The following is a 17,406-nucleotide window of genomic DNA, read 5'->3' as shown; positions in this document are numbered from 1 at the left end:
ACCAGTAAAAAAAGTCATATTATGAAATATTATTACAATTTAAAATAACTAATGTCCAGTTTAAAATATTTCAAAATGTAATTCATACCTTTGACGGTAAAGCTAAAATGTTCTGCATCATTACTCCGGTCTTCAGTGTCGCATGAATAATAATAATAATAATGTGAACAGCTGTGCTGTGATACAGTTTTTTTGTCAGTTTTTGTGATACAGATACAGATTCTCTGATGAACAGAAAGTTCGAAAGAACATCATTTATTTGGTAAAGGATTATTTTGTAATATAAATTCACTTTTGTAACAATAATACTGCCATCATTACTGCAGGTGGTTATATTATGCAATATTCAGTGTTACAGTATTCCACACAAATGTCAGCAATGACCTAATAAACATTATGACGACAGTTTCACACAAAATTACGCATTTGGCCAAACTTTCCTCTCCTGCCGAGGATCAGTTTCCCTTTTTCCAAAACAGACACTTGCCATTTCCCTTTAGCCATATCTGCTGTGACAGCAAAAAAGAAAAAGAAAAGAAAATGTACTTAATGTTGAACATGATACGATTACGTCTGTCGAGTTGAGCAACAGGGTAAGTAAAATGTAAGAAAATTACACAATGTAATAATTTTACCAGATTTTCAAGCCCACAAAACAACGTAGACTACAACACTTTATATATCCATATTAGTCTATTTCATCATGAATATTATCCAAATAATTTCCATAGTTTGGGGCTTTTGCTCTGGCCTTTTCAACATTTGATTTGCTCAAAAGCAACTTGCAGTGTGTTTATTTCGCAAAGATGCATTATATTGATTAAAGTGACCGTAAAGACATTTATAAAGTTACAAAAAATTCAAATAAATGCTGTTCTTTTAAAAAATGTTATTCATCAAAGAATCCTGAAAAAAGTTTCAGTTTCCACAAAAATATTAAACTGGACAACTGTCTTTATCATTGATAATATTAAGAAATGTATCTTGATATTACAATGATTTCTGAAGGATCATGTGACTTTGAAGACAGGAGTAATGATGGCTCCCCATATGAGGTAATAATAGGCGGAAGTCCCGGATGAGCACATGCGGAGGAGCGCACACATCAATGAGCTTCATTAAGGTTACAGAAACCGTCAACAGCTGGCATTTTGTTTTTAGAACAGGAAATCAACAATGTCAATAAAGAAGTGTGTTTGTTTCTGGTTGTGAGGGAAAGATCACCTTGTTCAACTTCCCAAATAACCCATCATTAAGGAAACAGTGGATGCAGTTTGTTTTTCCAGAGCAGCAATGTAGTTCTGCAAGTGTGTTTGTGAGTGAATGAAACTGCATTAAATGTCAGTGTTTTGTTGGCAATCAGTGTATAATTCATATAAGTGCATACAATGTCAACAATACGAACACATATCTCTTCGGATATATGACACAGTGTGTGTTACCCCCCTTTAATATTTTCAATTATGCATTAAGTTTATTACTTAATTTTAAGGGAACTGGTTGTCCAATTTTATAAGTTAAGCAACTGATCACTTTTTACAGTGTACCAAACATTTAAACAGTATAAGAAATGTAAGGAAATGGCTAGTAGATTCTATAGAGAAGGATAAAGTGCAAAATTAGCATTTATTTACTACCAAATGAATGTAAATGGCCAGTAGGTTAGGATTTGTTTCTGTACTTTGTTACAAGTCACAAGAGCCTGTCCCCATGTATATATGATAAAAAATATCTGTATTTTTGATCAAATAAATGCAGGCTAGATGAAAAGAAGAAACTTCTTTCAAAAACATTACAAATAGTAATGTGTCCAAACTTTTGGCCTGTACTGTACATTATATACATATATATACAGTGCCTTGCGAAAATATTCGGCCCCCTTGAACTTTGTGACCTTTTGCCACATTTCAGGCTTCAAACATAATAATATGAAACTGTTTTTTTGTGAAGAAACAACAACAAGTGGGACACAAACATGAAGTGGAATGAAATTTATTGGATATTTCAAACTTTTTTAACAAATCAAAAACTGAAAAATTGGGCGTGCAAAATTATTCGGCCCCTTTACTTTCAGTGCAGCAAACTCACTCCAGAAGTTCAGTGAGGATCTCTGAATGATCCAATGTTGACCTAAATGACTAATGATGATAAATAAAATCCCCCTGTGTGTAATCAAGTCTCCGTATAAATGCACCTGCACTGATAGTCTCAGAGGTCCGTTTAAAGCGCAGAGAGCATCATGAAGAACAAGGAACACACCAGGCAGGTCCGAGATACTGTTGTGGAGAAGTTGAAAGCCGGATTTGGATACAAAAAGATTTCTCAAGCTTTAAACATCCCAAGGAGCACTGTGCAAGTGATAATTTTCAAATTGAAGGAGTATCAGACAACTGCAAAGAGATGCAGCCGAGAAGCCCATGATCACTCTGGATGAACTGCAGAGATCTACAGCTGATGTGGGAGACTCTGTCCAAAGGACAACAATCAGTCGTATACTGCACAGATCTGTCCTTTCTGGAAGAGTGGCAAGAAGAAAAAAGTGTTGTTTAAAGTTTGCCACAAGCCACCTGGGAGACACACCAAACATGTGGAAGAAGGTGCTCTGGTCAGATGAAACCAAAATTGAACTTTTCGGCAACAATGCAAAACGTTATGTTTGGCGTAAAAGCAACACAGCTCATCACCCTGAACACACCATCCCCACTGTCAAACATGGTGGTGGCAGCATCGTGGTTTGGGCCTGCTTTTCTTCAGCAAGAAGAAAATAAGGAGCCAAACACAGGACCATTCTGGAAGAAAACCTGATGGAGTCTGCAAAAGACCTGAGACTGGGACGGAGATTTGTCTTCCAACAAGACAATGATCCAAAACATAAAGCAAAATCTACAATGGAATGGTTCAAAAATAAACATATCCAGGTGTTAGAATGGCCAAGTCAAAGTCCAGACCTGAATCCAATCGAGAATCTCCGGAAAGAACTGAAAACTGCGTTCACAAACGCTCTCCATCCAACCTCACTGAGCTCGAGCTGTTCTGCAAGGAGGAATGGGCAAAAATTTCAGTCTCTCGATGTGCAAAACTGATAGAGACATACCCCAAGCGACTTACAGCTGTAATCGCAGCAAAAGGTGGCGCTACAAAGTATTAAAGGAGGGGTGAAATGCTGTTTCATGCATACTGATCTTTTTACACTGTTAAAGACTTGGAATCCCATACTAAACATGGACAAAGTTTCAAAAGTTAAGGTGGACGTTTGATGGGAGTATTTCTTTGTCAAAAATACTACTTCCGGTTAGTCATAAGTTTCGGCAAGTTTTTTGAGATCATGCGTCCCCTTTGACGTTAATGGGGGCGGAATTTCCTTGTATGGGCCTTACGGACAATTCTACCGGAAGAGCGTGAGAGAGAGAGAGGGAGAGAGCGAAAGTAACAGGCTACGCCCATCAAAGCGCTGGCTTGTAGGATGCTGGACAGGTGATGTGCACATAACAATGTCACCAAAAAAGTGCGTTTTTGGTTGCCAGACCAAGACAGTCCTGCACAGATTCGCCAAAAACCCCGCGTTAAGGCAACAGTGGATGTAATTTGCTTTTCCGGATCAGCAACTGAGTTGCGCGAATGTTTATATCTGTTCGCTGCATTTCGGTGCCGACTGTTTCATAAACAAGGCCCAGCTCGACGCCGGATTTTCCACATCGCCTAATGCTGAAGGATGGAGCAGTCCCAACGATAAAGGTCCCAACGTTAGAACCGCAGGCTGTGAGTAAGACTGCTTCAAATGTCTGTGTTTTTGCCTATGCTCGTAGCCCAAACATGATCATGTATAGTTAATTGATCAATGGAGCATGCGATGTGTAGTGCGTGTACATTTGTTTAGCTGGCCACTACATTTGTAACTTTATGTTTGTGTATTGTAAAAGCACTCCAAACAACAATACACAAAGAGGGGGGAAATATGTTGAACTAAATAAGCGCGCTTCTTCATTCAAATGCGCTACTATTTCGTGTCTTTCTATGTAAACACTAACTTAACCTGTCTACACAAACCACGCGTAAACACACAAACACACGTGCACAACTGCACTTCCCACATGTACACCTTCAAAGACAAAAATACGACGATATAATTCAAGTATAAATATGTAAATAACACAAGCCGCTAAGCATATTATATAGTTAGTGTATAACTTGTACCACATAGAGACGTCCTGCTCTAGTCGTTTTTGCTGCTGCTCCTGTTCAACTGCAGCCTCTGGGTCTGATTCCGGATCATAGATGTATGGCTGTATCTGATTAAAAGCCATATTTTTATTTTGAATAAAGTTTTTTTTCCCGCTGTTAGGGATGACAGCTTTACGACGCACTCGACTCAACACAATAGCAGCGCGCACACGTCATTATTTAGCTCCGCTCACACGACACGCCCCCACCCGCTCGGCTTTTTTCGGAAAGACTCGGAACAGCGCATCTTTCTTATATAATTATAAAAAAAATAAAGACTTTTCGGAGATATGCAGGATGCAATGCTACTCTATAGGTACTCAAGATTGACATGACACTGACTGAAACTGAGTGTTTCACCCCCCCTTTAACTTAAGGGGGCCGAATCATTTTGCACACGCAATTTTTCAGTTTTTGATTTGTTAAAAAAGTTTGAAATATACAATACATTTCGTTCCACTTCATGTTTGTGTCCCACTTGTTGTTGATTCTTCACAAAAAATTACAGTTTCATATCATTATGTTTGAAGCCTGAAATGTGGCAAAAGGTCGCAAAGTTCAAGGGGGCCGGATATTTTCGCAAGGCACTGTATGTATGTATGTATGTATGTATGTATGTATGTATGTATGTATGTATGTATGTATGTATGTATGTATGTATGCATGTATGTATTTATGTATGTATGTATGTATGTATGTATTTATATATACACCCTCACCTAAAGGATTATTAGGAACACCATACTACCCAGATGGGCCTATGGGGGGCAGGTTAACTGTAGTAATAGCACATCTATCAATCTCCAATAACACTTGAAAAATCTCATGTCAAAGAGACTTAATCCATTAATAATGACCATGCAGAATTGGCTAAAAAAAAAAGATGGGTCTGAATTTGAAACGAAATGTTCAGAGTGAAGGAATTCTCTCGAGACCCGTTTCAGACAAAGTAAACCTTATGTCAGATTCATCTTTCTCTAGACTTCAATAAGTTTGCCACACAACTGCACTATAACCAGACATTTCTACTACATTCACACTACAGATGGAAACGATGGATGAATTTAACAAGAACAAATGCAGTGGTGTAAAAGACATGCTTGGATCCGGTACGTGATCTCGGCCTTGACGTTAGAGTTTACCGAAGACTTCCCACAACACTGGAGTTCCTCGGCACCCTTGAGCTTGGCAAGAGATCAAACGAGGGGAACCTCTTTTAAAGCTCGACATAAAGAGCAGTAGTTCTCTGGGAATGGTTAAGTGTTGAGAGTGATTTTGGCCAATCACGAGTGCAGTGGACCCTCAAGCAAGAAGAGATCATGCAGTCATTCTCTCATCCATGAAACAGATGTGCTCCCATAGAGGAGCGAGACCGATGGAGGAGAGGGACGCTTTCGAACAAGCGAAAGAATGAAAAATGGATGCACAGAATCAGAACAGACAGATGTGTTCATGTAGATTACAGAATAAATGAACAAATGAATAAACGACAGAACGAACCAGCAAAAAGAAAAGGTTACCTCTCATAAAAAGCTCATACCACCCAATAAACAGTATTTTACTTCATTTTAATTCTACTAATATCTCTATTGCAATTAAATGATTTTGTGACTTTGTGTCGCACACTCAGTATTTATTATATTGGGCGAAATGTATACTAGACAAACCTTCGACATGAACTTTACATGCAGATAAAGGTGTTGCTCAAGTCACTTACATCATAAAGGGTCAGTTTCATTCTTACAATTTGTCTTTAAGCGTTAGTTCACCCAAAAATGAAATTGATGTCATTAATGACTCAACTATGTTGTTTCACACCTGTAAGAACCTCCGTTCATCTTCAGAACACAGTTTAAGATATTTTATATGTGTCCCTGAGCGTATGCAAGTGTATGCACACTACACTGTCCATGGGAGGATTAAAAAACAAACCAGGAAGAGAAGACAATGCTGAATAAAGTTTTAGTTTTTGTGATTTTTGGATCAAAATGTATTTTCGATGCTTCAAGAGATTCTAATCAACTAACTGATGTCACATATGGACTACTTTGATGATGTTTTTATTACCTTTCTGGACATGGACAGTATAATGTGCATACACTTGCATACGCTCTAGAACATATATAAAATAGCTTAAACTGTGTTCCCAAAGATGAATGGAGGTCTTACGGGTGTGGAACGACATTAGGGTGAGTCATTAATGACATAAACTTCATTTTTGCGTGAACTAACCCTTTAAACTATGAGACAATGCAATTCCTCATAAATGCGTCCAAATTTAATTTGAAGTGTTAATTTGGTGCCCTGTCTGCACTAGCATACAAGCGTGTCAGTCAGTGAGGCTATTACATCACTCTCTGCCACGTAGCGATCTCAGGCGTGCCACTCACCGAGATGTCGCTCTGCACCTTCTCATAAGACAGCTGCAGGGGGCTGCCGGGTCTCTCAGGTGTCAGGTGGAAGCTGTACTCCCCCTCCGCTGACGGTCCCTCTCCGGTCAAAGCCAGGTGCAGGTCACCAACATACCGCTCTCGCTCCATCTCAATCTCCTGGGCTTCACGGGACACATCCTCCTCTGAAACTAACGAGTGAACCCAATCAAAAGGTCTGTGGTTTGAAACCAACATCATCAGGACAGTTTTGAAGGATGTCGATGTCATTTAATCTTACCTTCACCACTCCACGCAGAGACGCCATCGGACAGAAGGATTATGAAGCCAGATCCAAGATCCTTAGCCCACTCTAGCTTGAGAAAGATTGTGCGATGAGGCTCTGAGGAAATGGAGATCTGACGCACGCTAGTGCTATGACACCTGCAGAAAAAAATGACCATAATAACGTCACAGAGCTGAAACACAAAGAAAATTAACACAGCATATAACATTCATTACATTTGAGAAAATTAACATAATTCAACAACTTCAAAAGTATAAATATACAGTGGGTACGGAAAGTATTCAGACCCCCTTACATTTTTCACTTGTTATATTGCAGCCATTTGCTAAAATCCTTGAAGTAAACATTTTTTCTATAAATGTACACACAGCACCCTACCCTGACAAGCCAGACCCACATCAAGATGTTTGGTCTGGAAACTCACCATTGACAGGGCTCAATCCGAGGGAGGGGATAAACATTTGTCTTTCAAACTCCCTCTGCACGCGATAGGATAGCGCTACCACAAACCAGAGCAACGAAGGTGAAACGGAGCTCGTTGACAGATTAAACATTCGCCGTATCCGTTCAAACTCAGAACACATCTTCCCTTTTTAAGAATGACTTCAGTGCCGTTCTTTGTTCTTTTCTCAGAGAAAAGCTTAACTCCAAGTCTTCCAGAGTTGCGGTCAAAGCTGATTCGAAAGACCGCCGTTCGTCAGTTTCTGTGTTTACTAGAAGCACGCAAGCTCAACTCGGCCGTCATCATTATGGCCCCGCCCACCGACTCTATACACGATGTGATTGGCCCGACAAATATATTGAAATTTATTAATAGGATTAACCCCTGGAGATGTACCATCTCGTTTTCGAGGGGGTCCTAACAAGTGCCCCCTCGAAACACTATACTGAACAAGAGTTTGGCGTTTACAGCTCAGAAGGGTATTGAGAGTTGCTAGACTACACTCGCGGGCAGATTAGATTTGCTGCCGCTAGGGGGCGTCTAGATTTCTAGGCTAACAACAGCCCATATTGACAGAAAAACACACTTATTGACATTTTTGCTGATTTATTTAAAAAGAAAAACTGAAATATCACATTGTCCTAAGTATTTCGACCCCGTGCTGTGACACTTATATATTTAACTCAAGTGCTGTCCATTTCTTCTGATCATCCTTGAGATGAGTCTACGCCTTCATCTGAGTCCAGCTGTGTTTGATACTGATTGGACTTGTTTAGGAAAGCCACACACCTGTCTATTTAAGACCTTACAGCTCACAGTGCATGTCAGAGCAAAGGAGAATCAAGATGGTTAATTTGAACAATTTTGTTTATCATATGTATATTTGATTGCATAATAATCATAATAATATAGATAATAATAATAATTATAGATTTTTTTACTTTTTAAATTAATAGTTATAAAATTAATTTTGTATTATCATTTTTTAGAATAAAATATTTGTATATTATAATTAAAATATTTCAAAATGAAAATAAGTAAAATATTATTAAAACACACACACACACACACACACACACACACACACACACACACACACACACACACACACACACACACACACACACACACACACACCATTTTATTTATAATACATTGCATTTGTATAGTAATTTAATGTGTATACTATGCATGAATTATTTAATATATGTAAAAAATCTTTAATTCTATTATTATTATTATTATTATCATCATTATTATATACATTTAATAAATATATTATTTCAAATATTTCAATTAAAATATGCATTATATTTACATTAAAAAAAAAAAAAATTTAATACAGCTCTGAAAAAAATTAAGAGACCACTTAACATTGAGAAATCCCATGTTCCAAGACCATGTTAAGTGGTCTCTTAATATTTTCCAGAACTGTATATTACCACTATAGTCACTGAATATTTCTGAAAAACCTATGGAATTTACATGGAAAATATTTAAATAAGATAAAATATGCTTGAAAGTACTAAATAAATAAAAAATCGATGAGACTTGAATAAGGACACACATTTTCATTTTTGGGTGGATTATGCCCTTTAAACAATGTAAAATGTGTGTATGAATGGAAAGTACTATACTCTTGATGGTTAGAAACTTGAATAAACTAGTCAAAAATGACAATGGCAAAGGTCAGAAAACTTGAAGAACTTTGTTGAAGTCTGCAAAATCCATTGTATGCCTCATTATCGGCCACCCTGCTTTCTAGATACTGGTTGGCCATTAATGGGTGTGGATGCAGACCTTACAGGAGTCAGCAATATCCAGTGAGTGATGTGTGAGAAACATCTGACCTCTCAGGGTCAGAACTGACAATGTGCAGCGGCGAGGGGAAAGGTGAAGGACAACATGCACTATATTTTTGTCAACTGACTTCAGCTCGCTTGTCAACCTGATAATCAATGTGTCCAAAGCCGTCAATTAACAGTTAACATCTGTTTCCGCCCCGTCACACATTACAACCAATTGTTGCTATTTTTGACATGACTTTTGGTCAAACTGCAATCGCACAGCCGTATCTGAAGAACCAAGGGAACAGGACAGCCATTCATTAGCTACAGTAACATCTGCACAGAGGTGATTTTTTGTTCTCAGTAATGACAGATGAAGCAAAGCCTATAGAAATATGAGAAATAAGGATTTGACAAATAAGACAAAGAATTCCCTGAAGATGTGACTGGGAAGCTAAGAGGTTGGGGTGAAAAGTTTGTACATGGCTCACTTCCCAAGAAGTTTAATCTAATTACCCAAACATTTATCCACAGCCATGTTTTATCCAAACAAAACTAGTTTTATGTACCATACTCCCATCCAGAAAATGTCTGACACATCCACTATCTTTTCAGCGGCGTCTGGCTGGCCTAGGTAATGGTGGATGAGAGAAAGCTGTTCTTCAAGAAGGTGGTGAAGCATATCCCAAGTCACTTTCCATACATAGGATTTGGGAATGAGAGGAGATAAGGAATTAGGAAGGGGCCATTGTGGTGATAAACTATACCCAACCATTTTGAGGACATACTTTGGCTCAAGCATTAATGATGAAACCAACATTTGAGATGCTGTGCAATGAATTGTCTGCTGGCTAGTCCAGTTAGGCTGTCCCACCATCCCAAGCAAAAAAAATGTGTGAGTATACATAAAATAAATCTCATAATTCTGGCATTACAACTCGCAATTGCGGGTCAGAACTGAGATATTAACTTTCAATTCTGAGAGGAAAAAAATTTCCTCAGAATTGGACTTTAAAATTTCTAAGAAAAGTCAGATTTCTGAGATATAAACTCGCATGCGAGTTATAAAGTCAGAATTGTGAGTTAGTCATTATTTACATCCCGTATTGAAAATGTCACAAATTTTTGCAAACCATGATACCTTTTCTATTTTTTCAAAATTCTTTGATTAATAGAAAGTTCATAAGCGCAGATTTTTTTTTAATGCCTGTAAGCCTGTAATATTTTAAAACAGACAAAAACTTGACAGGAGTTACTTGTAATCATGAAGGTCTGGGTCATACTAACACTAGTCATGAGAGATTATTGGTTTCTTAATAATACATGTGAGAGCTTCTGCACGACACTGACTGAGGTGTAATTAAGACACATTCCATACTAAAGCGCTCCATCACAGATGGTCAAGAGCAATTCAACAAAACCCTCTTGTCTAAACAAGACCGACATTCTACACTGACAATCATCTCCTCTTATGAAATGCGCACAAGTAACCCTGAGAAAAAAAAAAGAAAAGAAAAAAAGTTATTTTCTGCACAGTGGTGGAAACTAAATGAGGTATCTCAAGGGTGAAGATTAGGGCTGCACAAATAATCACAATTTAAACACAGTTCCCTTTCAGTCGGTCACATTCGACATTGCATTGGAGCCAACGTTATAGGGAATCGTATATGAGCCCAATCACCTTTGAGTTTAAATTAAATGAGCCAATGAACACAGGCTTGCAAGATTTACAACTCATGCCATGCCTCACAGAGCGGGGATAAATACAGAAGCAAATGCACGCACCTTTGTCTTTTGCTTCGGAGACGAATGGACAGAGTGTTTTGCAGTCTCCTGAGAATGTCGACTACAAAAGTGTCTTTAGGAAGAAGCCTCTTGTTCTTTGCCAGTGTTGGTGTGACGGCACAAGACAGCGTTGGTCGCAAGCTTACTGACAGCTCAAAAACAGCTGTTTTCACAGCAATCTAGCGAGAAGGCCATTTTCAACGAACGCTGTTATACAGCTGAGAAGGTTCAGTGAGGTCATTTCCTGACTGAGGGGGTGCATACAACAGGCTGCACGATTCTCTGTTTTATTGCCGCGGCCTGTTCGCTATGTGCTTCAGCCCTGTAATAGGAAAGCATATTTCAGTAAAAAAAATACACAGGTGTGACACTGCATCTTTTTCAAAATGTCATTCCACCCATGCATTCTGGATACGGCCGTTCCCTTTTACCAAGTGACGGTCACAATTGGACCCCTTACCTATGCCCCAATCTAGTTCCTCTTCTGGTCCAAAAGAGGGCTACTTCGGCGAAAAGCCAGAGTGATCAGAGGATCACAGACAATCCCAGCCAAGATGACCTCAGTGGCCCACTCACTCCTCTTGCACATCCCAGGCGGTGGAGCTTCCAGCAGAGTGTGCTGGTTCCTCTCACAGTCAGCCAATAGTTTCATTTGGGGCTTCTGCTGATGAACCAATGTTGATCGCTGCATTGGAGGGGAGGCTTCAGTCATCTAGAGATGAAGACTTGGTTGCATTGCCTCCTTCTGGGAGAGTGGCGTTGCCCAAGCCTGATCCAGAATTGATGGCTATGTTATCTTGGGCCACTGAGAGTGTCAGGCTTGAGTGGAGGCCTCCCCCATGCCCCGTAGAAAGTCACCACAAATTTAATTGGCCACGCGATGTCCACACTTGTGGTCCAAAAGCACCATCTCTGACTAAACCTGGCAGACATGAGAAGACCGATAAATAACGGTTCCTGGACTCACACATTTGCTAAGCCAGCCTTTTCATCGATGCAGTTGAGATCTTTGCCCAGCAGTTCTCGGGTGCCCAAAAGCAGACAAAGGTGATCCGACACAGCCTGCCCGAGCATTGTCCGCTCCCGCTAAGCCTCAAAAGCAGCCTTCATCCAGGAAGCGGAAGTACAAGCATCTCTGAGACAGGACACCCAGAGATGGTTGCGACAGCTCTCCAGGATATGGTGACCATAACACTACCTCCCCTGGAGGAGGGCTGAATGGAAAATCTTTTGTTTCCTTTCCTTTTCATTTTTAGAGAGCATTCTTGCCGGTGAGCGATGCAATGCCTCGCCACCCTCAGCACTTTCTCACATCGGCAGTGGGCAACAGTGCATGCATCGAGCACGTAGGGAAGAGGCCTCCTCCTACACCCCCTGCCCAGTCATGGAAGGAGGTAAGTGTTGCACCGCACACACAATGTGCTTTGAATGAATTGCATTCCCGCTGAAAAACAAGCGTTCTAGCGCCTATAAAATAATGTAGCGTGCCTTCTTAACAAATTACACATCACTATGAATGATCACGTCATAAATGATAGGGAAACCCGCACAGCAAGGATCAACTTCTCTTCATTTTGCCAGGGAACTAAAGTGGTCAGAACCAAAGTTTACAGCCCTGCGTGCTCTGGATTTCTCTTAAGCGGAGCACTTCTACAGTCCAATTGGTTGCCGCCGAACCACGTCATAGCTCATTACCATAAAGTTGAGCTGATTTCAACTCTCTCTGACGCCCAAATCATCCACGACACGCTCCACCGGTCTTGCCGGACCTCACCACCAGCTTCCATTGAAAATGAATGACTTATGTCCACAGTGACGCCACCGCTGGCGGTGTGAACACACAGTCAGACCGCACTTCAGGTCCCCATGCTGTACGAGTCGGGTCCCTGCCTTCCACCTCGCTGCCCCACTGCGGGTACATCTGTGGTTCTGTTGGTCCTGATGGTACAGTGTCTGGCTAATACTTCCCAGCCTTTCCCACTGGCTCAGCCGCACCATCAGACTCAGCGATGTGATTCAGTTCACCCAGCATTCCCCCAAGTTCAGGGGCATTCGGTTCACCCGAACGAGGGTGCTCCTGTGATACGGACAGGGATCGCAGCCGGTCCTTCCAACCGGTATGAAGACTGGTTTGCAGGGATTGACCTAAAGAACACATACTTTCATGTCTCAATTCTCCCTCGACACAGACTGTTCCTGCACTTTGCGTTTGAGGGATGGGCATACCAGTACAAGCTCCTACCCTTGGGCTGTTCCTGTCACCTTACTACTTCACGAAGGTCACAGAGGCAGGCATTGTTCCCAGGAACGTGGTGTTTGCATCCTCAACTACCTCAACGACTGGCTCACACTGGGCCAGTATAGAGACCAGTTGTGCGAACACAGGGAGATTGTGCTCAGTCACCTCAGCCAGTTGAGTCAACAGAACAACTGGGAAAAGAGCAAACTTTATCCCGTGCAGAGGATCACTTTTCTCTGTATGGAGTTGGATTATATCCATCTAACAGCACGTATCACAGAGGAATGTCTCCAGCCGGTGATGAAATGCTTAAATTCCTTTGAACGCAAGACAGCCGCCCCACTGAAAGATTTTCAGAGGCTCCTGAGGCATATGGTATCCACAGCCACAGTAACACTGCTCTGATTGCTTCATATGAGGCCCGATCAACACTGGCTTCATGGCCGAGTCCCGAGATGGGGGTGGCAGAGTGGCACGCTCAATTTGACAATCAGCCCGGCCTATGGCCAAACCTTCGGCCCATGGTCAGGGCCTTCTATGGGTAGGAGTTCCCCTAAAATAAGTGTCAATGAATGCTGTGGTCTCCACAGATGCCTCTGCCACCGGCTGTGGGGCCATTTACAACGGCCATGCAGTCTCGCGTCTGTGGAAAGGGCCACACATTTGGATGCACATCAGCTGCCTCAAGTTGTTAGCAGTACGTCTTGCACTGAGCTGCCTCAAGTTAACGTGGCACGTACTGGCCCATACAGACAGCACTCCAGCCGCTACGTACATCAAACGTCAAGGAGGTCTACACTCCCATAGCACGTCACAACTCGCCCGCCATCTTTTCCTATGGCGTGAGAAGCATCTAAAGTTGTTTCGCGCCACTCACATTCCGGGCCTCCTCAATCATGCAGCCGACAACCTCTCACGACAGCAAGTACTCCCAGGAGAGTGGAGAGTCCATCCCCAGGTGGCCCAGCTGATTTTGCAGGCACATCAGGACCTGTTTGCCAACCCGGACATGCTGCACTGCCAGTTGTTTTAGTTCCTGACTTAGGGGACACTCAGCATGGATGCACTGGCACATAGCTGCCCACAGGGCCTACGCAAAGTATAGGTTTCTCCCAGTGAGTCTACTTGTAAAGACATCTTGTCAGGAAGGAAGAGTTGATGGTAAGTCCCTGGGAAAGCATGATCTGATTGTCAAGTTCTTGAGGGGAGTGAGGAGATTAAATCCACCCATCTCGCACTCTGTATCATCTCGCTACTTATCTCTTGTGTTTATGGCACTGCAGAGAGCACCCTTTGAGACCTTGTTGTCAGCAGAGTAACATTGGCCTCCATCAAGTGGGTAGGGAGGACCTGCAAGCATTTTCCATATGTTGCACTGGTCAGTCCATATGTGTAACTTCCACATGATACCTCCCTTCGTGCAGGATGTGCACGCGCCCAGGTGTTATCCAATAGTGTCACTGAGTGCAGAACAGCAGTGACTGACTTGCTTTACGTAAGTCCTGTCCCATCTTCCGTCCCAAGGTGTGGGGGGATTAGGAGGCTTAAGTAGGCCACTGGAAGGGGCAGCAACGTTCTGATAAAACATAGAACGTGACTGACTTGAAGGAAACGTATCGGCTATGTATGTAACCCTTGCAAATTATAATACATTTTTATTTTATTTTATCAATGTATTATAATAATGTTTATTTTAAATCTGTATTCAACAAATACTACCGAAGTATAAATGCTTTAAGTTTACATCAAATATAATTTATTTGCATTACAATAATGAGATAATAATGAGAATGTTTTTTTATTACAGTACATAATTTGGGGTGAACATGTTTAATAAATAATGTAAAAAATAATATTAAAAAAAATATATATATATAATAATGTATAATAATATAATATATATTTAATAATGTTCTTTTGACTTCAATGAGAAATATAATATGAGCCAAACCCTGACCTTACAGACCAAAATACAGTTTTCTGCACTTAACATTTGGCATATTTCAGATTTTTTTCTTGTTTCTGCATGAGCCACACGTTTTCCATGTATCCACTCATGAATAGAGATATTCATAGTCCACTAAAAGCTAAAGATTTATGGCTAGCTGAATTGAGTACTATCAATCTCCTGTTCCCTAAAAGTCATCAGTGGTCAGATGCAAAACACAATGAATCAATTCACCAAGCCTATTTTTAAGGGAAAAGTCCCATAATTTCTAGTTTTAATACTGGGAAAAATGCTAATTTAAAAAAAAAGTAAAAAAAAAAAAAAAAGGGAACAGTCAGTCAATTCACCTAAGTGTGATCAAATAGGTGTGATGATAAAATGACTTCACAGACCACAAATATCTCAGCTACATAAACATCAATACATCACTGTAAATGTCATTGTGCACCAAGATAAAAAGAATTGTAATTTCAATAGCTGTAAACATTTTTGTGCTTGTCAAAAGGATAAAAAAATTATAATGCATCCCATTCCATCACGGTCATTCCATGTCAAATTGATCACCGATGGCATATAACACAACAAAGATTTCTAAAGTAAACAGATATTACTAATAAACCAATGTCTGTGTAAAATCATGATGCTGCCATCTTTCAACTTCATTTTTTACCCTCTGTAATTTGGTACCAATTCGTATTTGAAAATTGCCATGCAAAATAGTGGATTAATTAATAAATACACATTCATGACGTTTAACATCTTGGCTTTCCTCTTATCACAATTGTTAGCCGGGGACCTCAGATTGAGTTGACATGGAATAACCCTTATGTGAAAATGGGATGTGATGTCCCTTATGCGATGTCTTTTCCATTTGGCATCACTTTAGTTTTTGGGTTTAAAAAAACTGTAATAATCCATAGACCTGCAGCATGCCTTTTTACATATGATCGATCTACATTATAATAAATCATATCTCATTAAACCTTATGAAAGCTTGCTATGGGACTTACCATGGTTCCCACCAAAATACCATAGGTACCTGGCATTGGCATTAAAATAAAAGAAATTAATACATTTAGGACATTCCATATATATATATATATATATATATATACATACATACAGGGAGTGCAGAATTATTAGGCAAGTTTTTTTGCGGATTAATTTTATTATTGAACAACAACCATGTTCTCAATGAACACAAAAAACTCATTAATATCAAAGCTGAATATTTTTGGAAGTTTTAGTTTTTAGTTTTAGCTATTTTAGGGGGGTATCTGTGTGTGCAGGTGACTATTACGGTGCATAATTATTAGGCAACTTAACAAAAAACAAATTTATACCCATTTCAATTAGTTATTTTTACCAGTGAAACCAATATAACATCTCAACATTCACAAATATACATTTCTGACATTCAAAAACCAAACAAAAACAAATCAGTGACCAATATAGCCACCTTTCTTTGCAAGGACACTCAAAAGCCTGCCATCCATGGATTCTGTCAGTGTTTTGATCTGTTCACTATCAACATTGCGTGCAGCAGCAACCACAGCCTCCCAGACACTGTTCAGAGAGGTGTACTGTTTTCCCTCCTTGTAAATCGCACATTTGATGATGGACCTCAGGTTCTCAATGGGGTTCAGATCAGGTGAACAAGAAGGCCATATCATTAGATTTTCTTCTTTTATACCCTTTCTTGCCAACCACGCTGTGGAGTACTTGGACGCGTGTGATGGAGCATTGTCCTGCATGAAAATCATGTTTTTCTTGAAGGATGCAGACTTCTTTCTGTACCACTGCTTGAAGAAGGTGTCTTCCAGAAACTGGCAGTAGGACTGGGAGTTGAGCTTGACTCCATCCTCAACCCGAAAAGGCCCCACAAGCTCATCTTTGATGATACCAGCCCAAACCAGTACTCCACCTCCACCTTGCTGGCGTCTGAGTCGGACTGGAGCTCTCTGCCCTTTACCAATCCAGCCACGAGCCCATCCATCTGGCCCATCAAGACTCACTCATTTCCTCAGTCCATAAAACCTTAGAAAAATCAGTCTTGACATATTTCTTGGCCCAGTCTTGACGTTTCAGCTTGTGTGTCTTGTTCAGTGGTGGTCGACTTTCTGCCTTTCTTACCTTGGCCATGTCTCTGAGTATCGCACACCTTGTGCTTTTGGGCACTCCAGTGATGTTGCAGCTCTGAAATATGGCCAAACTGGTGGCAAGTGGCATCTTGGCAGCTGCACGCTTGACTTTTCTCAGTTCACGGGCAGTTATTTTGCGCCTTGGTTTTTCCACACGCTTCTTGCGA

The 17,406-nt window shown here is 40.5% G+C and overlaps 1 protein-coding gene across 2 annotated transcripts in view; it reads right to left on the bottom strand.

Moving 5' to 3' along the window:
- Nucleotides 1–17,406, bottom strand: part of xrcc4 (X-ray repair complementing defective repair in Chinese hamster cells 4) — a 67,372-nt gene that overhangs the window by 48,805 nt on the left and 1,161 nt on the right. For both annotated transcript variants that reach the window (XM_067433112.1, XM_067433111.1), the window contains exons 2-3: nt 6,892–7,034; nt 6,612–6,802 (exon numbers count right to left, since the gene is read on the bottom strand). In XM_067433112.1, coding sequence (XP_067289213.1) covers nt 6,612–6,802; nt 6,892–7,034 — 334 coding nt within the window. The remainder of the gene's footprint in view (nt 1–6,611; nt 6,803–6,891; nt 7,035–17,406) is intronic.

Source organism: Pseudorasbora parva, chromosome 23 (genome assembly GCF_024679245.1).
Source record: "Pseudorasbora parva isolate DD20220531a chromosome 23, ASM2467924v1, whole genome shotgun sequence".
NCBI lineage: Eukaryota > Metazoa > Chordata > Actinopteri > Cypriniformes > Gobionidae > Pseudorasbora > Pseudorasbora parva.
Note: the sequence above shows the minus strand (reverse complement) of the source record. Positions and strands in the feature narration are given on the sequence as shown.